Here is a 24015-nt window from a genome sequence, read left to right on the forward strand (position 1 = left end):
ACTGACACATACGAACGCCAAACCCTTTGAGGGTTTTACTATACTGACCTAGTACCATCACCCTGACTTGGAATTTCTCACCCCCCAGATTAGCTGTTGTACTGTGTTACTAACCGATATTTTTTATTTCCCATGCTATCACATTTTTTTGGTACTATGATAATAGGTGAACTATATTTACTCCTACTTTTCTGAATTATACCTTGTTTTTCTAGCACCCTAATTTGCCTTATGGCTTCTTCCTCATGTTTCGGAGGTAACCTATATATTTTTGAATTGATGTGCTGGTTTGTGGTGGTTCTTATTTCGTGGACCACCGTGTGTTTGTCAGGGCATCTCCTTCTTTATACATTAATTTTTCATACTTCTTTAGCAATTTTTCAACCTCCTTTCGTTCATTTGATTTTAAATGATCCAATTGAATGTTTTGCATTTTACTTTCTTCCTATATGCATTGGATAGTTTTTGAATAAAACGGAATTTTAACACCATTTTTAAGCTCAATTTCTTCGTTTTCAATATCGATTATATTGAAATTATTAAATATAAAATCGTTTCCTAGTAGAAGATCGTACCGTTTTTCAAAGTCTATTTTCAGCCATCTCATCCTAGCATTGTGAGGGTATCTAAATTCTAGCGGATATGGTGTCTTAACTCTTTCGTTAGACGCTCTTATTTCACCATTCAGTGTATTAATTATTGTTTTATTTTTTTCCAAAACCGGTAACTTATAATGTTCGAAGCTTGATTTTTTCATAAAACTAATAGTAGAGCCTGGTCTACCAATGCACACCATTTTTTTATTAAATAAAGTAAGTGAAATTAATATTTTATTTTGATTTTTCGAGGCTAATTGGTAAAAAATTCCTCGTTGTTACTCGTTTCCTCTGTCCTGCTCACAGCATCAACATCCATGGGTGTTGGGCCATTTGAACGTCTTGTTTGTCGAGTGCCGTTCTGTATTATATTTTATCTTGCTGAATTATCATAGCCGTTATTATTATTACGATATTGATTTATATATTGGCCTGAATTTCCTGTCCAATAATTAGTTTGTCTTTGTGGATTATTTGGTGATATTTATTTTGCCCTGAAAAGTTGGTATTTCTTTGGGAGTACCGTCCCGAATTATTTTGTGCATAATAACGATCATTGTTTTGATCACCAATATTTTGTTTCCAAAAATTGTTTATTCTTTGAATTTTTTGATTTTGGTTACTATTAAAATTTCTTGCCTTTCGAGCAAATTGGTTTGAATTTCTGTTTCTTGCTAAAAATATAGGATTTAAATTTCCATCGTCCAGCCCTATGAAATTGTCGATCGTATTTGTCATGTCTGCCTATGTCGTTATATTCCGTATCATATAGGCGAAAGTCCCTGCTGCAAGTTCCTGAAAATATTTCTTTCATCATACCGCCTGTTTCACTCAAAGCACAATATTCGGTAATATTATCCATTATTTCTTTTGTTTTCCTACCAAGTTCTACTACCCACCCTAAGGTTAGCGATGTCGTTGGTCAAAGTCATCTGGTCATTTGTTGGCCTAAAGTGCTGTTTTAATCTTATTTTGCATGTATCCAAATTTTCTGGAGGATTCAATGTTAAACAATTTTTTGCCGATCCTAAAATTTTTAAATCATAAACTACTCTGAATGCTACCTGTTGTTGTTCTGCATAATCAGCTAGTACCCTATCAATTGCCTCAATAAACGCCGGTAATTTTTTTGCATTACCTTCAAATGGCTGTAAGTATTTTAGATCTTTCTCTATTTTTTGCCTAATACTAGTTTCCTTCTGTGCATCATTTTGTTGAAGCAATTGAGTTATTGCTGATAAACAACGTTCAACGTTTACATTTGATTTTGAGCCATAATTTTTTGTATCTTTTTCTTTTTATGCGAGATTATATTTTCTTTAATATACATATATTGGTTTTGAGAAATTAAAAAATATATATACATATGTATACATATACATATATATATTTTTTAACAATTTTTTTCTTTATCTATATCAAAAAAAAAAAAAAAAATATTGAATTTTAATCATTAATTTCAAATAGTTTTTTCTTGAAATTATTATTTAAAATATAAATTTCCTCCTTGGGTACATTTTCCATCTGTTTTTCTTCCAATAATTATGATATCAGATATTATCATTTTTTTTCAAATCTTGTTTCAATAAATATTTGTCACAACACCACGTTTCAGCACTATTTCCTCATGTTTTTCGTAAACAAAAATTTTGTGCACTTACTGCTGTTGCTGCTTGCTCCAGTTATGTTTTTATGCTGTTACTGTTATTGTTGCTTTTGCTATAACTGCTGCTGCTGTTTTCGATGGTGTTGCTATTGATGTTGAAGCTTTTATAATAACTGCAGCTGGTGATGATATTTATGGTGCTATTCGCTGTTTCCTTTTTTTCTCTTATGTTCTTGTTCTCTGTCTCTTACTATTATTAGACGTTTTACGCTTTTATACGTTGTAAAACAATTAATATTCATTCACAATTGAGTTTTGTTACTAAATTGTTATTATTATATGCCCCCTTCCGTTTTGTTTAATTTTGTAACCAGCAGATACATACATACATATGTATCTCTATTTGTACTTTGGGAATCATTAAATTGTCTAAATGGTATGGTTATCACGCACGTTTGAAATAAAAATACCGTATCACTTAAGTGTATAATATACAAGATAGTTTATTAAGAAAGTATTTAAGGGACTGGTATAGTGTGACACTTTCAAAAAAAATTTTTTTTTTTTGCGTTTTCGATAGTTTATATATTCAAAAATAAAGGCAAGGTCATATCTTGAATAGTTTTTAAATGGCAGCGTTCTAAACAATGGCAGCGTGCAAACATATATAAGTGAAACTTTAAACGCGTTTTTCTCGAAACGACATTTTTCAAAATTGCTGACATCATAACTCAACGAGAAATTGACCGATCGACTTCAAATTAAAACTGGGTATAGTTAAATACAAATAAATTTGCTATACAATGGACTACGATCTTGTTGATTGGTTGAAAATTGTCAATTTGGCATTAAAAAAACGACCATTTTTTTCGTAAAAAAACAATTTTTTTTTTTCAAAATTACGCCATTTTCTTGATTTTTAATATTTTTCAAAGATTGTAGTTCATTGTATATAAAATATATTTAAGTTTAATAAACATTTTGAATTTTTTTGTTTCAGCTACTCATTCGACCAGAATTGAATCACTGCTTTTTTCGGCACTCCCGCAGACACCACACAACTCCGTTATTTTTCAATATTTTTGTAAAAAAAAAATTCTTAATATAGGTAAAAATATACTTTATTACATCCATAACGAAACATTCAATCTAGTACTTTCTTTCAAAAAAATTCACGAAAATCGCCTAATTTTTCATGCGTCACACTGGTATAGCCCCTTAACTTTATACAAATGTTCCATTTCTTAAAATTAAATGTCTCAATTATTTAGGTAAGGTATGTTGCGTATGTAGATAGCGCGCCAGATCGCTGTTGTCGAAATTCAAACTGTAGCGCGTGAGACGGGTGTTGCAAACGGAATGTGTTCTAAACGATAATCCAATTCCTTTTGATTTAGATTCTTTTTGATCTGACAAAGTTATTACTTTCGTTAATGTTTAATTTTTTAAACTTTTCGCAAGTTTTAAGCTTATGCCTTCTTGTGCATAATTCGCATGACCTCTGTTCGGATCTGAACGATTGTGTTTTTTTTTTTTTTAATTCTGTTTGATTTTTTTTTGCTTCTAGCTTGGATTTTTTTGTTCTGACTATTTTTTCTTCTACTCTTTCCGCAATTTCATATTGGGTAGTCAGAAAATCTTTCATTTGTTGTCACGTTGGGCACTTCTTTCGTAATGAGAGCGATTGCGGCCACAAAAGTAACGATTTTTCTGGTAATGCTGCGGTGCATATGTTAACCTGAATAGGGCCCCAATTGTCTGTGGGAATATTTTGTGTCGATATAACCGTCAAACAATTTGAAACAATGGATTCTAGTTTCATGAATTCTACACTTGTTTCTTTTTGGTAAGTTCATTTGTGTCGTTACTTGTTTATCGACCAGTATCTTTTGTTCTCATATCTCGCTTTCAGAGCTTCCCAAGCCAAATTGAAATTTTCGTCATTAAGAGCAAACTGAAAACTATTACGCCTGCTTCACCTTTAGTTTTGTATCGGAGGTGATACAATTTTTGTGCTTTTGATATTGTGGATGGTTGAACGGCTGTAAAAATGTCCCGGAAGGACGGTCATTCTTCATAACCTCCATAAAATGTTCCTGTGTCTCAAGGTAGATGCCTGAACTTGCCTTTTGACTGTCTATTTGTGGCAGCTCTACTCTCGGATGTGTAGTAGGTGTAATTGCTTTTATTAGCTTTAATTGATCGGAGATCATCGCTTTTGTTTCTTCGTACTGGTTTAAGCAGTTTTCGTATATTGCGTGAGCCGAGGATTTAAAATATCTGAATCGTCAGAATCTACTACGGCGTCATGAGCCCTCGGAGACGAGTGCAAAAATTTTTAAGATTTTGATTTTTGATTTCTAATAACGATTCGGAGTTTTCATGAACGTTTGAAGAGGCAAATCTAGTGCAGTATCTTAATAAATAAGAGTTTTTTCAGATTTTGTCCGTGGAAAACGTATATTTTATTAATATCGTTTTGTGTTTACTTGCAAAGATATTATTATACCCTGAACAGGGTATATTAAGTTTGACACGAAGTTTGTAACACCCAGAAGAAATCGTCGAAGACCCTATAAAGTATATATATAAAAGATCAGTATGTTGAGCTGAGTCGATTTAGCCATGTCCGTCTGTCTGTCCGTCTGTCCGTCTGTCCGTCTGTCTGTCTGTATATATACGAACTAGTCCCTCAGTTATCGTTTTGAAATTTTGCAAACGTCATTTTCTCTTCAAGAAGCTGCTCATTTGTCGGAACGGCCGATATCGGACCACTATAACATATAGCTGTCATACAAACTGAACGATCGGAATCAAGTTCTTGTATGGACAACTTTCACATTTGACAAGATCTATTAACAAAATTTGGTATATGTTATTTTTTAAGGCAACAATGTAATCTCCGAAGAAATTGTTCAGATAGGTTAACTATAGCACATAGCTGCCATACAAACTGAACGATCGGAATCAAGTTCTTGTATGGACAACTTTCACATTTGACAAGATTTATTAACGAAATTTGGTATATGTTATTTTCTAAGGCAACAATATAATATCCGAAAAAATTGTTCAGATCGGTTAACTATAGCATATAGCTGCCATACAAACTGAACGATCGGAAACAAGTTCTTGTATGGACAACTTTCACATTTGACAAGATATATTAACGAAATTTAGTATATATTATTTTCTAAAGCAACAATGTAATCTCCGAAGAAATTGATCAGATCGGTTAACTATAGCATATAGCTTTCATACAAACTGAACACATAGTTACTAACAGAAATGCACCTGTGAAGGGTATTTAGCTTCGGTGCAACCGAAGTTAACTTTTTTCTTGTTTTTATTTATATTTTATTTTGAATATGTATATATTTGATTGGTTAATCACTATTAAAAATCGCGCTTTTAATTTATTAAATTATTTGATGTTCGAATAATTTGTATTTAGGTACACCCTAATACTTGGACTTGTATGTTTGTATATACAAGTACTCTTATGTTTCGCGCAATTGAGAGCTCGTTGAAGAGGTCAATTCGCTTTTTGTACGCATTCCTGCTTGTTTTTGTTTGTCGAAGAAAAAGGAGTATTGCCGTATGATTGTCAATGTGGACTTTGAATTTTTTTTTTGTTTTCGGATCGCTGTACTCGCTATCGAATACGCTCTTTCGAAATTTCCTGATTCGATAACGTGTTGTCGTTTGTACGAAAGAATCGAAATCTCACTCGTTAGCTATTTGAGAAACGTGATAGTACATATAAAAAAAAAAGTTTTGAATATATCAGTTAAAAATAATCGGAGGTAAAATGTAAGTTATTTTTATACTCTCGCAACAATGTTGCTAACATAACGGTTGTTTGTAAGTCCTAAAACTAAAAGAGTCAGATAAAGGGTTATATATACCAAAGTGATCAGGGTGACGAGTAGAGTCGAAATCCGGATGTCTGTCTGTCCGTCCGTCCGTCCGTGCAAGCTGTAACTTGAGTAAAAATTGAGATATCATGATGAAACTTGGTACACATATTCCTTAGCTCCATAAGAAGGTTAAGTTCGAAGATGGGCAAAATCGGCCAACTGCCACGCCCACAAAATGGCGGAAACCAAAAACCTATAAAGTGTCATAACTAAGCCATAAATAAAGATATTAAAGTGAAATTTGGCACAAAGGATCGCATTAGGGAGGGGCATATTTGGACGTAATTTTTTTTGGAAAAGTGGGCGTGGCCCCGCCCCCTACTAAGTTTTTTGTACGTATCTCGGAAACTACTATAGCTATGTAAACCAAACTCTGCAGAGTCGTTTTCTTCAGGCATTTCCATATACAGTTCAAAATGGAAGAAATCGGATAATAACCACGCCCACCTCCCATACAAAGGTTATGTTGAAAATCACTAAAAGTGCGTTAACGGACTAACAAAAAACGTCAGAAACACTAAATTTTACGGAAGAAATTGCAGAAGGAAGCTGCACCCAGGCGTTTTTTAAAAATTGAAAATGGGCGTGGCCTCGCCCACCTATGGACCAAAAACCATATCTAAGAAACTACTAGACCGATTTCAATGAAATTCGGTATATAATATTTTCTTAACACCCTGATGACATGTACGAAATATAGGTGAAATCGGTTCACAACCACGCCTTCTTCCAATATATTGCTATTTTGAATTCCATCTGATGCCTTCTCTGTATAATAAATAGTACATTAGGAACCAATGATGATAGCGGAATAAAACTTTACAAAAATACGGTATTTGAAAAATATGTAAATGACGTATAATGAAATCTCGATTATCACTTTATCATGCGAGAGTATAAAATGTTCGGTGACACCCGAACTTAGCCCTTCCTTACTTGTTCTTTTATTGAGTTTATTTAACATGTATTATAATTATAACTAATCATTTAAGGACCAATGTAAACAAAATAAATATGCGTTAACAAAATTTGATTTTATGCTACAGCGTTAGAACTTAGCAAATAATATTTTTCCAGTTAACGCTGTCGGGCCACCGATGAAAGATGCTAAATTTTGGCGAAGAGTAAGATCAATAAATAATATTGATTAAATAAATAAAATAATAGATGATTAAAATAATAATATAATACAAAAATAGGTATTTGCTGATCAAAAACATAATTGGGGTACTCACAACCCGTCGTAAAGCATCGTAAAATAGTAAAATTATAATTTTTTACACTTGTTTAAAAAAATGTTTGTTGGATTTCATACAAAAATGAGTTTACATATTTACAATTCTCAATGCTATGTATTCGAATCGTTATAACTTATAACTTTATGAGACTTGTGAAAACTCTAAATATAAAAAAGAAAATTTCATTCAACAATGGACTGGCAGAAGAGGAACTCCTCCAAGCTGCGGGAATAGATGTTGTAGTAGAAGTAAAAATGTAGAGAAACCAATTGCTTTAAAGAAGAGATTGCTGCAAATCAAAGAAGAGGTACAAAAAGCAGATACGCAAATAAAAGCTGTGGAGTTGCAGATTAAAACTTATGTACTTGATATTTTAAAGAAAAAAGTTCAGAAATAAACACCAATATATACGATATGTTAATTCCAAGTTCCTGTTTATATTGAAAATATATTCGTTAAAACAAAATATGAATTCAAATGATGTTGGAACGTTTAATTCAATTATTATCTAAAGACAGCATAATATGCTCTATAATTTTATGACCAATTTATTTAATTGAGTCTCATTTCCCCTTATCTATTTCTGTATCATTGTTTTCATTTACAAAATATCTGCAATATGTTGAATTTTTAAATTGTATGCAGATGTTATGCAACGCTGCACATACATTGCCGAACTTTGCCATCTTTTCAAGACTTATCATTACTGAGAATTTTCCACCGGCTGATTGAAGCATTGGTGGCACTGCGGTTGATAAATGCCCGTTAAATTTTATTTCCGCTTAAATGATTTAAAATAATAAAATATATTTACGTTCAATTCCAATTCAAATACTTTTTTATTTTGTTTTGTTTCGTATTTCAATGTATTTAATGTCATTTAGAGCTACACCATGGAAGTTATTTCATAAAATTTCTTCGTTTGATATCGAGTGCGACGATCCGCATACTCGACACTATATGAAATGACTACGCTCACTTTGGGCTGTGTAGGGTATGAATCCCTTCCTTCTGAAGTCTTCCAGCCAAATTGTTGTTTAACAAATTGGTCTTTAAACGGGATATACACTTGCAGACTTGTATGCATACCGTGTCGCAAGTCAGTTCACTATACACTTGTGCGACATGTTGTTCAGACATCATTTCGTTGTGATCATTGAAGTGAACGGACATGGCCTCAGAAGAGGCAATTTTAGCGCTACTTGTATTTTCGGTGTGTGCAGAAAATGAGTAGCAAAAAAAACGGAAGCAACGTTTGGGTCTTCCAGTGTACTTATTCCTGTTGTTGTCACTTCATGTTCTCGAAGAAAATCTATGTGGTTTAAGTACCAAAGCGTTGGCTCATATATGTCCTCTCCACCAGCACCAGACTTTTCAGATTTTTTAATTTTGCACAATTTTCAACTATAGGAATTTCGCACGCCATTAAGGGAGGAGCCTGCTTTAGAGGCATCGATTTTTTTTGAGGATTTTTTTTGGAAGGGAAAGAAATAATTGATTGATCGAAATTTCTAGGGCTTAAAGATATATATTTAAACATCATCCGAAAAATTTTTTTGAATAAGAAATCTTTGATATTCTGCCATTGGGAAGCAATTGGCCAAGTCATCTCGCATGTGCATTTGTCGGACGGCAGGCAGGATGCAGGTCGCAATTTCTATCGGAAACAAAAAATTCAAAAAGATTCTTATGTTTTAATAACTTTTCTTCTAGTTAAACTAAGAAAATTACAAAAAAAGTGTAAAATTTTAAAATATTTTAAAAATTGAAAAAAGTGGTATTTTACCAAAAAAATTTACTTTATGTTATAAAATATGTTCAAACTTGAATTTTCTTAGTGTTTTTTTAGTTTAAATAGGAGATAATTTAATGCAAAGATAATAAACTTTGCCCAATTTCATGCAACATTTAGTCTTTTTTTCTACCCTTAGTCTTTTTTTGTGCTCCTGATAGATAGTCCCTTGGAATGCGCATCCTTATGTACCAGTCCATCAGTCTTTCAAGAGTTTTTAATAAGAAGGAGCAGAGACTGATGGGCCTAAAGTCTTTGGTCGTAACGTGGGAGCCCTTGCCAACCTTCTGATGCAGTTTGCATAGATAGGTGCCAACCAGCTGCATGACACCTTAACAGCCAGATGCAGCTGCGCTGGTATGATGCCGTCCATATCCAGAAGATCAACAAACGCAGTGCAGTCATCATGTAGCACTCCTAGAGATATCCCCGCAGAGGATGTATTGTCCGGGAAGCGGGCATTGAGGAGCATCTGAAGTGTATCTTCACTGCTCAGAGCCCACTTCTCATTTTCGTCCTTGAGATAATCCAGGGGAACGAGATAACCCAGGGGAACGGAGTTTTTGCGAGAATACGCTTGAACCTAGAAGACTCGTCAGCTCTCCACTTTTTCACATTTTGGATTTTGAAAGTCTCGTTTTATACAACGCCCAGTCGTCAGTTGACCCACGGCCCCTTTTCAATAAAGGTATGCAGGAAGCTCTGATTTCCGAAAGTTCCATAGTCCACCAAAGAGGTTTCCCTCTGCCCTTCGGTGTTTTCAGTGGACAGGAGCTTCCTAGAGTAGTTTTGCTCTGCGAGCTGAAGACTTCGACCCACCCGTCCACCACTTTGGTGGGGACCAATGCGTTCTCACCGGTGCACGGTGAAAGGACCGATGGACTCCGCATTTAGCAGAACCATCCATCCTCATTACCTTTCAGTCTCCATCTGAGGATTTCCTCAATCTTACTCGCAGAGGAACGTTCGGCTGACAACCAGACTCGAGCCTTAAAGCGCAGTGAAAGATCCATTTTGTCCACAGACTCCTATCTTGCTCCCCTTCATACCATATCCCACCTGGAAGACTGCCTCCTTATATAGGAGGGCCGATCGTTCATCAGCGCATCTAATGAACTTATGACGCTCATGGTGCCATCCGGCACTCTGGATTTTGACTACCTCAAGAAGACTGAAGAGATACCCGCCGCTAAATTTTTTAAAATATTTTAAAAATTGAAAAAAGTGGTTTTTTACCAAAAAATTTTACTTTATGTTATAAAATATGTTCAAACTTGAATTTTCTTAGTGTTTTTTTAGTTTAAATAGGAGATAATTTAATGCAAAGATAATAAACTTTGCCCAATTTCATGCAACATTTAGTCTTTTTTTCTACCCAGTTAAGAAAATTCGTAAAAATTACTAATGTGACTGATGCGCGCACAACCTTTCACTTCAAAATTTAAACAAGTATGAGATCGGTATGCAGACCGCACTATACACGTTGCTACGCGTCCCAACAACGAGCAGAAAAATTTTTAAGATTTCAATTTTGCTCATACTTGTATGCATACCTAGAATTTGGTATGCATACCTGCCTATACACGATGCGACGGTAGGCAATACTTACCTTGTAGGACAGACATGTCTGCAAGTGTTTATCCTGCGCCCGTTTTTTGGTTTTTATTTGTATTTAAGTTTTGTATTTTGTGTTGCTTTTTTGCTGTGAAATATGTATTTACACTTGTATATATTATATGTGTGTATCTACGTATAAATTTTCCTTTTCTATTTTTTGATATATATATATATGTTGTTGTTTTTAATATGTTATATATATTTTTGTTTTTTATCACTTCAATTTTTCTCTCCTCTTATCGAGAGCGTATGTACGTATGTAAGCCATTTAGGACCATCATACAGGCTCTGTTTCTACCTGTGTCGTTGGCCGCCTGCAGTTTATGGTTATTTGTCCTCAATCTAGAGATTCCGTTACAGGTCAGCCCCAGAACTTGCTACATCCGAGGGACTCGGGTCGTTATCCATGGTCGTTTGGCCATCACCATCGCCGCTTGTCGTTACCATCGCATCTGCAGCCTGAACGCCATCAGCTTAGGCATCCGTCGGGAGTACTTTAAGGACTGCACTTTCCAACCCTTGGTTTTGCTGAGAGGACCGATGGACTCCGCATTTAGCAGAACCATCCATCCTTATTACCCTCCAGTCTCCATCTGAGGATTTCCTCAATCTTACTCGCAGAGGAACGTTGGGCTGACAGCCAGACGCGAGCCCTAAAGCGCAGTGAAAGATCCATTTTGTCCACAGACTCCTATCTGGCTCCCCTTCATATCATATCCCACCTGAGAGACTGCCTCCTTATATAGGAGGGTCGATCGTTCATCAGCGCATCTAATGAGCTTATGACGCCCATGGTGCCATCCGGCACTCTCACATTTCGACCACCTCAAGAAGACTAAAGAGATAGCCGCCGCTACTCTTTTCTATTCCCGTTAGAGTTTTCTCTTACTTTTATTTAGATAATGATATGGGTATGTTGGTTTTTTGTTTTTTGTTCTGGTTAGTCATTGCACTGTACACTTTTATGGAAGTTTGTTTGTATATATATTTACTTATTTCACCACCGCATTTTTATAGTCACCACACAATTATTATTATTTTTTATATGTTATTAAAAATGTGCTTAGTTGGTCGCAAAAATTAGTTGCTTTTATTTTCCTAAAAATCCATAGTGCCTGTCAAACCGGCTCGAAGGACCATGTTTAATTTTGTAATCAGCAGATACATATGAATCTCTATTTGTACTTTGGGAATAGTCAGATTGTCTAAATGGTTACCACACACATTTGAAATAAAAATACCGTATCACTTAAGTGTATAATATACAAGATAGTTTATTAAGGAAGTATTTAACTTTCTACAAATGTTCCTTTTTTTTAATTAAATGTCTCAATTATTTAGGTAAGGAAGGTAGCGTATGTAGATAGCGCGCCCGATCGCTGCTGTCCAAGTTCAAATTGTAGCGCGTGAAACGGGTGTTGCAAACGGAATGTGTTCTAAACGATAATCCAATTCCTGTTTTGTCTTATTCGATGCTTGGTGATAATCCTTGTTCTTGCTTATTAGTGTGAGGTGTCGTCGGGTGGTGATATCTTAAGTAAGTGTGGTGTGGTTTTCAGTTGTGATGTGTTGTACTAGGGTGTGCCAGTTTTTACCAAATAGAGTAGTTTGGTAGGAGTAGGCTTAGCTCATTTAAACATGTTTAAATCACTCTGTCGCTCAGAAGACTGAGAATGAGATGTTGGAGGTTTGATTCAACCTCAAGAACGTCTAGAGCAGTAACGATTACCTACGGCAGGACGCTATTGAAAGCCCCCTCAATATCAAGGAAGGTCTCAACAGCGAAATCCTTAACCCGAATGGCTTCCTCAAGTCGTCACACGATAGTATTCAGGGCAGTATCCACTGACTTGCCTTTACGATAAGAATTTTGCGCTCCTGATGGATAGTCCCTTGGAATGCGCATCCTTATGTACCAGTCCATCAGTCTTTCAAGAGTTTTTAATAAGAAGGAGCAGAGACTGATGGGCCTAAAGTCTTTGGTCGTAACGTGGGAGCCCTTGCCAACCTTCTGATGCAGTTTGCATAGATAGGTGCCAACCAGCTGCATGACACCTTAACAGCCAGATGCAGCTGCGCTGGTATGATGCCGTCCATATCCAGAAGATCAACAAACGCAGTGCAGTCATCATGTAGCACTCCTAGAGATATCCCCGCAGAGGATGTATTGTCCGGGAAGCGGGCATTAAGGAGCTTCTGAAGTGTATCTTCACTGCTCAGAGCCCACTTCTCATTTTCGTCCTTGAGATAATCCAGGGGAACGGAGTTTTTGCGAGAATACGCCTGAACCTAGAAGACTCGTCAGCTCTCCACTTTTTCACATTTTGGATTTTGAAAGTCTCGTTTTATACAACGCCCAGTCGTCAGTTGACCCACGGCCCCTTTTCAATAAAGGTATGCAGGAAGCTCTGATTTCCGAAAGTTCCATAGTCCACCAAAGAGGTTTCCCTCTGCCCTTCGGTGTTTTCAGTGGACAGGAGGTTCCTAGAGTAGTTTTGCTCTGCGAGCTGAAGACTTCGACCCACCCGTCCACCACTTTGGTGGTGACCAATGCGTTCTCACCGGTGCACGGTGAAAGGACCGATGGACTCCGCATTTAGCAGAACCATCCATCCTTATTACCTTTCAGTCTCCATCTGAGGATTTCCTCAATCTTACTCGCAGAGGAACGTTCGGCTGACAACCAGACTCGAGCCTTAAAGCGCAGTGAAAGATCCATTTTGTCCACAGACTCCTATCTTGCTCCCCTTCATACCATATCCCACCTGAGAGACTGCCTCCTTATATAGGAGGGCCGATCGTTCATCAGCGCATCTAATGAACTTATGACGCCCATGGTGCCATCCGGCACTCTGGATTTTGACTACCTCAAGAAGACTGAAGAGATACCCGCCGCTACTCTCTTCTATTCCTGTTAGAGTTTTCTCTTACTTTTATTTAGGGCAATCCGTACACGTTTGCTTTATACCTGAGACAGACATGTAGTAACTATACCATATATAGTACAAATACCACATGAGTGTCACCAAATACCAGCAAAATACCATATGAGCAATGTAGTATTTTGCTGCTAACAATACTATGATGTTTCATTGTGGTATTTGTATAAACACAGCTAAAAAAACAGGTAACAAACTTTGCTAAAAGCTTTTACACAAAAGCTCTTCGAAATATTCTGTCAAAATGATTTAAAAAATTAATTATTGAAATCGAAAACAAAATAGTTCTTAAATAGAAGTATATCTTTTCAATAGATCTGTAAATATTTCCCTTATAACGTTTTCTACACACGATTTGTATTTTGATATATAGGTCTCAGGTTCTTTGGTAACTCAAGTGAGATGATTCTTGAAATGGAACGCAGCTGTAAAGGGAACTGTTATGCTGTGAACTTCTTAAATTATCCGACTGATGCATCACGCGAGAAATTAAAGTATTCGATAAGTTCAACAAGTATAAGAATATCACCTAAGAAGCGTTATGTTAATGACGAAGAGGTAGCTGGAATTAAAGGTAATTATGTTCAGAGTTCATTAATTCAGTTGATATGAACTTCCTCAAACTTCTTACTGACTTTACTACATTTAGTTCTGATTTCTCCTACAAATGTTAAGCACTACTTTTGCTATATTTATACCATGAGAGGTCTAAAAGTTAGCAGCGTGACGAACTGAGCTCATCAAGATAGCACATACAAATATTTTCTTTCGACAAAATAAAAAACAAACAATATTAAAAATTAAAAAAAACGGTTATAATCTTTATAGATGATGATGACTACATACGATCTGGTTTTATGACCCTTCAACACACAATTGATAGAATGTTTATAACACTTGAAGACAGTCCCAAAGCAATTAACTTCGACTTTGAAATCGCTTCAATGCCTACAATTGCGCAAGAAACAATTGATTCACAGCGTATTATTTGGTTTGGTTCCTTATATTCAGTTATTTTTAATGTTTTACTGCTTAGTACGTTTCTTGTACCTCTGGTCGAAGAAAAACAAAATGGTATCAAGGTAGTAAACCCATATACAAAACTGAGTATTTTATTACTGATTATAAATTAATACTTTAATGTAGGAATTTTTAACAATTGCAACTCCCATGAATTTTTTGAATGGTGTTAGCTTTTTCGTGATCAGATTATTTATGTATGCAGTGTTTACCGTGGTGGTGCTAATTGCTGGTGGGATATATCAGGCTTTCAGTGAAATTGTGCCTGTCGGATATATAATTGTACTATTTGTGTTCTACATACTTTCTGCTATGTCTTACACGTATCTGATATCAGTATTTTTTCACTCAGGTAAGTTAACAATTTTTTAATGATACAATAAATTTAACAATAAAATATATTCAGTATTTCATGCCAAAGTTGGTGGACTTTTAATGTTGGTTGCGCCATATATTCTATACTTCTCAAAAGGAGAAGTTTCAACATTAGCAAACATATTTAGCACGAAAACATTCATGGAGGGAATTAAAAATTTTCAAATCTTCACCAATAAGTGTAATTTGTGTTTATTCGACAAAAACATATAATGTAATAATATAATTGTTTACCACCTTAGATCGTGAAGTTGGCCCCAGTGTACTTAATATAAACATAACAGAATCTTCATTTACAGTGATATCCGTTTATTGCATTTTTATAGCCCAATGCTTAATATATGCAATGCTATATAATTACTTGGCATATGTATTTCCTGGCCCAGGTAGTTTACAAAGGCCGTATCTCCTTCCTATCATGGTGAAAAATATTTCATATTTTACTTAAACTTAAACTTTATTGAATGTTTTGAATTAATAGTCATTATGGAGAAGAAATAAACCAAGCACTGAGTATACAACCAGCAAAATTGGACCCGATGCCATTATCATTCAAGACCTTCATAAATCCTTTAAAAAACCTATGCGAATCATTTCCGATGGTCTTAATATAGCAATTAAGAATAAGCAAATTACTGTACTCCTTGGACATAATGGAGTAGGTAAAACGACGACATTGAATATGATTATGGGTAAGTTTGTATTTATTTCTATATTTAATTGATTGATCCTAATATTGCATATTTAAAGTTCTTTAACTGATATAAGTAATATTAGCACTAATTATAAAAGGTCACCAGTCTCAAACCTATCGGACAGGATAGGATTGAGATTGAGGATAGCGTTGAGATTTAGACCAATAATATATGCCAGTTCATTGTAAACTGTTTTCTCAAAAATAATTAAACTACCATCTATAAATCATGTAAATTATTTTCCGACATTTATATAATCCTCTATTAATAACATTTGTTCAAGTATATTTCACAACAATTAATTATTCTATTCATTGCTATAATCTTAGGTTCCGAACTTCAAGATTCGGGTAAAATAACGGTATGTGGAGAGCATGAGGTTGGCTCATATCGTCATTTAATTGGATATTGCCCACAGAAGAGTGTTTTCATGCCTTATATGACTTGCGCTGAACATTTGAATTTTTTCGCTCAGGTATATTTTTCCCTTTTCAAATTTTCTTTAATTTTGTTTTTTTTAACGAATTTATTTAAAAAACTATTTTGATATGAAATTATTGCAGAAATATATCTATTTAATAATGTAATAATTTTTAAATAAATATTCAGATTAGAGGAATGCCAAAGCATGATGCCGCCATAATTACAGATGAATTATTAATTAAGCTCAATTTACAAGATAAGGAAAAAGAATTCGGAAACTGTCTATCCGGTGGTATGAAACGAAGGTTATCCCTGGGAATAGCGATTGCGGGTAATACAAAGTAAGTTATAACAATATTTTGATTACGACACAATACATTACACTTCGTGGATGTAAATATATATTTTATTGAGAAAAATATCGTGAAGTAGAAAAAACGGATTTTGCAAATTCATTAATAGGCATTCTCACATTTTGTACAAATCCGGTAAAATAAGTTGTATCCAACAACTTTAATTTATAATTGAAAATCTGATGTCCTTGAAAGATACACTGAATCAAAAAGTTTAGGCACACCGTAAATTTAAGTGTTTATCCAAAAATTACAGGTTTCCCTTTTAATTTTCGAAAGTAATAATAATCATATGTTTCAATTTCAATCCTTTTTGGCGCAAAAATATCTTTCGGATGTTTTTTGGCTGTAATTTTTTCAAAAAATTAAAAACTTTGATTCTGCTTGTGGATTATTTTTATTTAGTGTTTTAAATTTTTATACCCTAAACAGGGTATATTAAGTTTGTCACGAAGTTAGTAAAACACCCAGAAGGAATCGTCGGAGACCCAATAAAGTATATATATAAATGATCAGTATGTCAAGCTGAGTCGATTTAGCGATGTCCGTCTGTCTGTCCGATTGTCCGTCTGTCTGTCCGTTTGTCCGTCTGTCTGTCTGTATATATACGAACTAGTCCCTCAGTTTTTAAGATATCGTTTTGAACTTTTGCAAACGTCATTTTCTCTTCAAGAAGCTGCTCATTTGTCGGAACGGCCGATATCGGACCACTATAACATATAGCTGCCATACAAACTGAACGATCAGAATCAAATTGTATGGAAAACTTTCACATTTGACAAGATATATTCACGAAATTTGGTATATATTATTTTCTAAGGCAACAATGTAATCTTCGAAGAAATTGTTCAGATCGGTTAACTATAGCATATAGCTGCCACGCAAACTGAACGATCGGAATCAAATGCTTGTATGGACACCTTTCACATTTGACAAGATATATTCACGAAATTTGGTCTATGTTATTTTCAAAGGCAACAATGTAATCTCCGAAGAAATTGTTTAGATCGGTTAACTATAGCATATAGCTGCCATACAAACTGAACGATCGGAATCAAGTTCTTGTATGGACAACTTTCACATTTGACAAGATATATTCACGAAATTTGGTATATATTCGGAATCAAGTTCTTGTATGGACAACTTTCACTTTTGACAAGAGATATTCACGAAATTTGGTATATATTATTTTCTAAAGCAACAATGTAATCTCCGAAGAAATTGTTCAGATCGGTAGACTATAGCATATAGCTGCCATACGAACTAACCGATCGGAATCAACTTTCACATTTGACAAGATATATTCACGAAATTTGGTATATATTATTTTCTAAAGCAACAATGTAATCTCCGAAGAAATTGATCAGATCGGTTAACTATAGCATATAGCTTCCATACAAACTGAACACATAGTTTCTAACAGAAATGCACCTGTGAAGGGTATTTAGCTTCGGTGCAACCGAAGTTAACGTTTTTTCTTGTTTTACATCAAGTCGAGAATATTATATCATGTAAATGGCCGCCGCCACAGTTGATTATCATTTGAGCCCTTTTTATGGCATTTTCCATCACTTTGGCCAGAACTTCCGGCGATAGGTCCTTACATTCTTGTTGACATAAACCCGCGACTTCAAAAAGCCCCACAAAAAGAAGTCTGGAGCGATCAAATCGTCAAAACAGAAGATTAGGCGCCCGGGAAATGCATCCTTCAGCATATCGGTTGTGGCACATGCTGTGTGTGCCGTTGCACCGTCCTTTTCACATGTTTTCCAATCCCAGTTCATTAAGTTGCGGCAAAAAAAACTCGTTGATCATTGCTCTGTAGCGCTCACCACTCACAGTAACCGTTTGGCCCGCGACGTCTTCGAAGAAAAAAGGTCCGATGACTCCTCCAGCGAAAACAGTGACTTTGGGCGGGTGTAATGGCTCTTCCGGGGTTACACGAGGATTTTCAGTGCCCCTGAAGCGTAAATTTTGCTTATTTACGTACCCGCTAAGATTTAAATGGGCCTCATAACTCATGATTATTTTTGATGAAAAATCATCTTCCTCTTGGTGGGATTAAGGATGGCTTGAGCGTATGTTAGACGCAATTGGTGGTCAGCAGCTAATAGCTGATGCGCCGTCTATACTCTGTACGGAAACATCTTCGTATCTTGTACCAAAATTCACTGTAAACACCGTCGACTGATACCCATTTTCATGACATCCTCGGCAACAGGCAATATTCTCTGCAGAACGGCTACTCGGGGGTCTGCCACGCCTGGCAGCATCTCGTGTTGTGCCAGTCTCTTCGAGGCGAGCGGATAAACGTCGCAGTGTTTCACCAGTAGGCGTCGGACGCCCAGGAAATCTGCGACGAAATTCACGTTGTGCCAAAGTCACCGACCGATTATTGGTCTTATAAATAGTTACCAATAGCCCGCGTGCTGGAGCAGTGCAGCGTACCATGGTTTATTTACGTGTATTTAGCATGGGTTTTTTTCTACATAAAACAGTTTAGACATATGGAAAATATTGCTTTAAATCGGACTTTTTTAATTCTAATATTTTGTTAAACCTTTTTCATTGGTACTGTCTTTTACGTGGCGGGTCCCAAACCTTCAAACGGATGTTCTTAGGCTACCCAGAGAATACTTGGTCAAAGACCGGAAGTTGTGAGCTGCTTGAACCTTGTGTAAAAGAATCGTTTCTGGCCACTTCCAAGTGAATGGCCCGACGATTGAAATTTAAGTGTGCTCTGCCCAATCCACAAAAAGGGAGACCCCACAATCTGCGCCAACTACCGTGGGATAAGCCTCCTCAACTTCGCGTATAAGGTTTTGTCGGGCGTATTGTGTGAAATATTAAAAGTCCACCGTCAGCAAACTGATTGGACCTTATCAGTGTGGCTTTAGACCAAGTAAATCAACAACCGACCAGATATTCACCATCCGCCCAATTTTGGAAAATACCCGTAAAAGGAGAATCGACACACACCACCGCTTCGTCGATTTCAAAGCTGCTTTCGATAACACGAAAAGGAGCTGCCGCAAAACTAATACGGCTGTGTAAAATAACGTTGAGCAACACCAAAAGCTCCGTCAGGATCGGGAAGGACCTCTCCGAGCCGTTCGATACCAAACGAGGTTTCAGACAAGGCGACTCTCTATCGTGCGTCTTCTTCAATCTGCTGCTGGAAAAATAGTTCGAGCCTTGGGATTATTGTCTGGGGGGTGATAAATTCCACGTCAGGGTGATGGTACTAGGTCAGTATAGTAAAACCCTCAAAGGGTTTGGCGTTCGTATGTGTCAGTTTTTTTTATGACCTTTTAAATTTTTTCCTTATCTTGATGTTTTTTCGCTTAGTTGTAACATTTTGGCAAAAACGTAGTTTAACATAACTCGCGAACCACTATTATCTATTTTTCCAATCCATTAGACGGTTGTAGCAGCTTTTACACACTATATTTGGTCCCAATTTTCGTTCACTATAACATAAGAAAAAATTTAAAAGGTCATAAAAAAAACTGACACATACGAACGCCAAACCCTTTGAGGGTTTTACTATACTGACCTAGTACCCTGACTCGGACTTTCTCACCCCCCAGATTAGCTGTTGTACTGTGTTATGATATACATGTATGTATGTAAGCTAATAATACGAACTGCGTCGAAAAGATGGTTAAAAAAATTGTCATTTCAATTTTGAATACATTTTTCAGTAAGGCAACGCCTGTGCCAAAACTTTTTTGATTCACTGAATAAGTATAGTATATGTGTAAGTTAATCAAACACAAACGGTTGATTTAAAAAAATATATTTTTGGGAGCTATGTAAAGGAGCATTCCTTCAACTCCAACTAAAAACTAAAACTTTACATTTTATCATTCTTAATGCTAGCCCTAAATCTGTCGCTACTGCTACGTGACCAAAAGTGCTGATTCTGTGGTTCCCACCGTTTTGCTAGATTTGTGTTGCTGGCCGTCCGTTCCCATAGTCTGGAGTTACACATGCCGCAACGTCAGCGCCTTTATTAGTTGGATGTATGTTGGATGCCTATGCCTTAACATAATGAGGTGTTATGTTGCGCTAAAGAATGTTGGTGTAAAAGTATGCGTATCTTAACATTTGTTAATATGTGTCGTGCTAACATGTATAGCAAGGGAAAATTAGTTTTATGCTCTGAACACGGTATATTAAGTTTGTCACGAAATTTGTAACAGCCGATGGGAATACGTTTCCGTAGGTCTTATAAAATATATGTATATTATATATATAATCAGCGTGACGATCTGAGTTAACCATTTTCGTCTGTCTGTAGTATATATGCGAAATAGTTCCTCAGTTTTTAGATATCGATCTGAAATTTTGCACACGTCCTTTTCTCCTCAAGAAGCTGCTCATCACATCACACAAACAGACCCATCAAAATAAAATTCTAGCCTGAAAAACTTTTTTATTTGATATCTTTGCCAACTATGTCATGGATTATTTTCTGCGGCAACGCTAAAATATTTGAAGAAATGTACCATATCGGACCGCTATATCATATAGCTGCCATACAAATTGAACGATCAAAATCAAGTTATTAACTTCTTCTAGGTGTTCTAGATTCGGTGCAACTAAATTTAACCTTGTTTTTCCTTGTTTATTCTTCTTCTTTACTGGCATAGACAATGCTCATAGCCGAAATAACAACAGCGCGCCAGTCGTTTCTCCTGTTTGCTATGTGGCGCCAACTGGAGATTCCAAGCGAAGCCAGGAACTTTCCTACTTGGTCCTTCCAACGGAGTGGAGGTCTTCCTCTTCCTCTGTTTCCCCTGGTGGGTATTGCGTCTAAAACTTTCAGAGCTGGGGTTTTCGTCCATTCGGACGACATGACCTAGCCCGGCGAGTACTAATACTCAAATACTTTCAGACTTGGAATGTTTTACATCGCTGAACTATGTCAATGTCGTCGTATATCTCATACAGCTCATCGTTCCATCTAATGCGAAGTAGCTCGTGTTGGCAAGAGTTATTCTTCGTTGGATTTCAAAGATTATTTTTGGTGTTAATATTACTTCCAAGATAGACGAAATAATCTACGACTTCGAAGTTACGACTGTCAGCAGTGACGTGGAAGCCAAGTCAACTGTTTCTTTGATCACAGGGGATATTTCATCTTGCCCTCGTTCACCGCTAGACCCATTTGCTTCGCTTCCTTATCCATTCTGTGGAAAGCAGAAATAACGGCGCAGTTCTTGAGGCCAATGATATCAATGTCATCGGCAACGCCAGCAGCTGCACACTCTTATAGAAGATTGCACCTCTTCGATTAAGATCTGCAGCTCGAATTATTTTCTCCAAGAGCAGATTAAAGAAGTTGCAGACAACACGCCGGGCAATTGCTATTCGAACTTCTTCATGGTCGGACAAAGGAACGTCGGCTCCATCGTCATTGGTAGTGGAATCGGGTTCGTCATTTTCTGGTGTTATGCTCTCATTGCCATTCAGCAGGCTGGCGAAGTGTTCCCTCCAAGATTAAAGTATATACAGTCACTACATCATCTCTGGGGGTCTACAAGAGATGATCCGGTATTAAAACCTTCTGTTAGTCGTCGCATCTTTTCGTAGAATTTTGAGCATTACCCCTGTCGGTCAGCTTTTCAAGCTCTCCATACTCACGCATTTCAGTCTCTCTTTTTCTGTCTGCCAATGCGTCTTCGCTTTCCTCTTCAACTCTCGGTATCTATCCCATATCGCACGGGTTGTGGCCAATCGTAACGTTGCGAGGTAGGCAATCTGTTTTCTCTCCGCTACGTCACGGTACTCCTCATCGTACCAGCTGTTCTTTTGCATTTTCCGAAAACCAATTGTTTCGGTTTCAGTTGTACGTAAGGAGCTTGAAATAACTTTCCACAGTTGCCTTGTACCGAGTTGTTGACGAGTTCTCTCAGAGAGCAGGAATGCAAGTCGAGTAGAAAATCGTTCAGCTGTTTGTTGTGATTGCAGCTTCTTTGCCCACCCTGACGTTAAAGTCGGCAAGCACGATTTTGACATCGTGGTGGGGCAGCTCCAAGCGCTCATAGAAGGCGTCTTTGATCAAATCGCCCTTCTCTTCCGTAGGGGTGTGGGCGCAAGTTAATGATATGTTGAAAAACTTCGCTTTGATGCAGATTGTGGCTAGGCGTTCATCCACCGGGGTGAATGACAGTACTCGGCGACGGAGTCTCTGTCCCACCACGAGTCCTTATATGGCCACTGTAGTAAATGCCACAACGACCTACTCGTCTCAGTCCAAATCAACCAGCTAGGCAGCGGCAATTTCCCAATTAAAGGAACAGTTTATTCTTGTTATATGCCCCTATTATGGTATACGGTTGCCAAACGACTATTATACTCACTTAGTGTTCCTACATATTGTGGGTACTATAAAACGATTCGCTGAAATATTCCTTAAAATGTTTTAAAATTTAAATTTGCAGTATATAATACTATTTATTTTTTTGTGTACTTTAGAGTCGTAATTTTAGATGAGCCGTCCTCCGGATTAGATATTGAATCACGCCGTGAATTATGGGACATATTGCTTAAATTGAGGAAATCAAAAGCCATTTTGATAACTACGCATCACATGGAAGAAGCGGAAGTGCTAGGTGACACTATCGCCATACTAGCTAATGGTCGTGTTCACTGCTCTGGGTCACCTTTAGAACTGAAACGCAAAATTGGTCAAGGATATGTACTAAAATTGTGCATAAGTAGAGATCAATTTAAGGATGAGATTCTACAAATAATTCAGCAACAAATGCCTGCCTCAAAAATTTTGGTAATTATATTCGGAATATATTTAAGCTGTTAACTATAATTATTTCATTTATGTTACTTTTGAAAAATTCAGACCGTAGTCCTGCCTGCACTGCACATTAGCTTACCATACGAAAACCAGAGTGAATACAGTAAAGTAATACAACAATTAGAGCGTAGGCAGAGGGAGTTGGGTATTAATTCAATTTCTATCTCTGATGCTTCGTTGGAGGATGTTTTTCTAAAGTATGCGGCTGATTTTGTAAAACTTTTAAAATTGTTAGTTAAAATTAATTATTCTAAATATAATAGTTGTTTATCTGAAATTGACGTTGTGGATGGTATAGGATCGGATAAAGAAACCCCTGCGTACACACCGTTTGAGTCACAGAAATCTCAAATAAGTTGGAAAGAGCAATCAGAAGCGGTGTTTTATAAAAAATTTATATTTATAAAAAGTCAATGGGGTAACACTTTGCTAATGGTAAGTTATCTAGAATATGCATTTTTTTATTTTTAAGGGGTCAGTAGGTCTTCTATCAAGTTTTTTTGCATTATCTGTTCCCTTATTCCCTTAGAATTAATGTAGAAATCCACTTTACAGTTGGAAAGTTTCGAAAAAGGCACAAAAATAATAATACCGCTCGACGTTTGGAGCTCTCGGAGTGCACAC

The 24015-nt window shown here is 36.4% G+C and overlaps 1 protein-coding gene across 1 annotated transcript in view; it reads left to right on the top strand.

Annotated features, from left to right (window-relative positions):
• LOC120781398 (retinal-specific phospholipid-transporting ATPase ABCA4) overlaps nucleotides 1-24015 on the top strand; it is a 72557-nt gene that overhangs the window by 29451 nt on the left and 19091 nt on the right. Inside the window, exons 3-13 of the mRNA XM_040113607.1 lie at nucleotides 14079-14279; nucleotides 14534-14787; nucleotides 14852-15077; nucleotides 15132-15281; nucleotides 15343-15521; nucleotides 15582-15792; nucleotides 16125-16270; nucleotides 16405-16559; nucleotides 23055-23364; nucleotides 23437-23588; nucleotides 23655-23826. Of these exons, the coding sequence (XP_039969541.1) occupies nucleotides 14079-14279; nucleotides 14534-14787; nucleotides 14852-15077; nucleotides 15132-15281; nucleotides 15343-15521; nucleotides 15582-15792; nucleotides 16125-16270; nucleotides 16405-16559; nucleotides 23055-23364; nucleotides 23437-23588; nucleotides 23655-23826 (2156 nt within the window). The remainder of the gene's footprint in view (nucleotides 1-14078; nucleotides 14280-14533; nucleotides 14788-14851; nucleotides 15078-15131; nucleotides 15282-15342; nucleotides 15522-15581; nucleotides 15793-16124; nucleotides 16271-16404; nucleotides 16560-23054; nucleotides 23365-23436; nucleotides 23589-23654; nucleotides 23827-24015) is intronic.

This window comes from Bactrocera tryoni, unplaced genomic scaffold (genome assembly GCF_016617805.1).
Source record: "Bactrocera tryoni isolate S06 unplaced genomic scaffold, CSIRO_BtryS06_freeze2 scaffold_7, whole genome shotgun sequence".
In the NCBI taxonomy this organism is placed as follows: Eukaryota; Metazoa; Arthropoda; class Insecta; order Diptera; family Tephritidae; genus Bactrocera; species Bactrocera tryoni.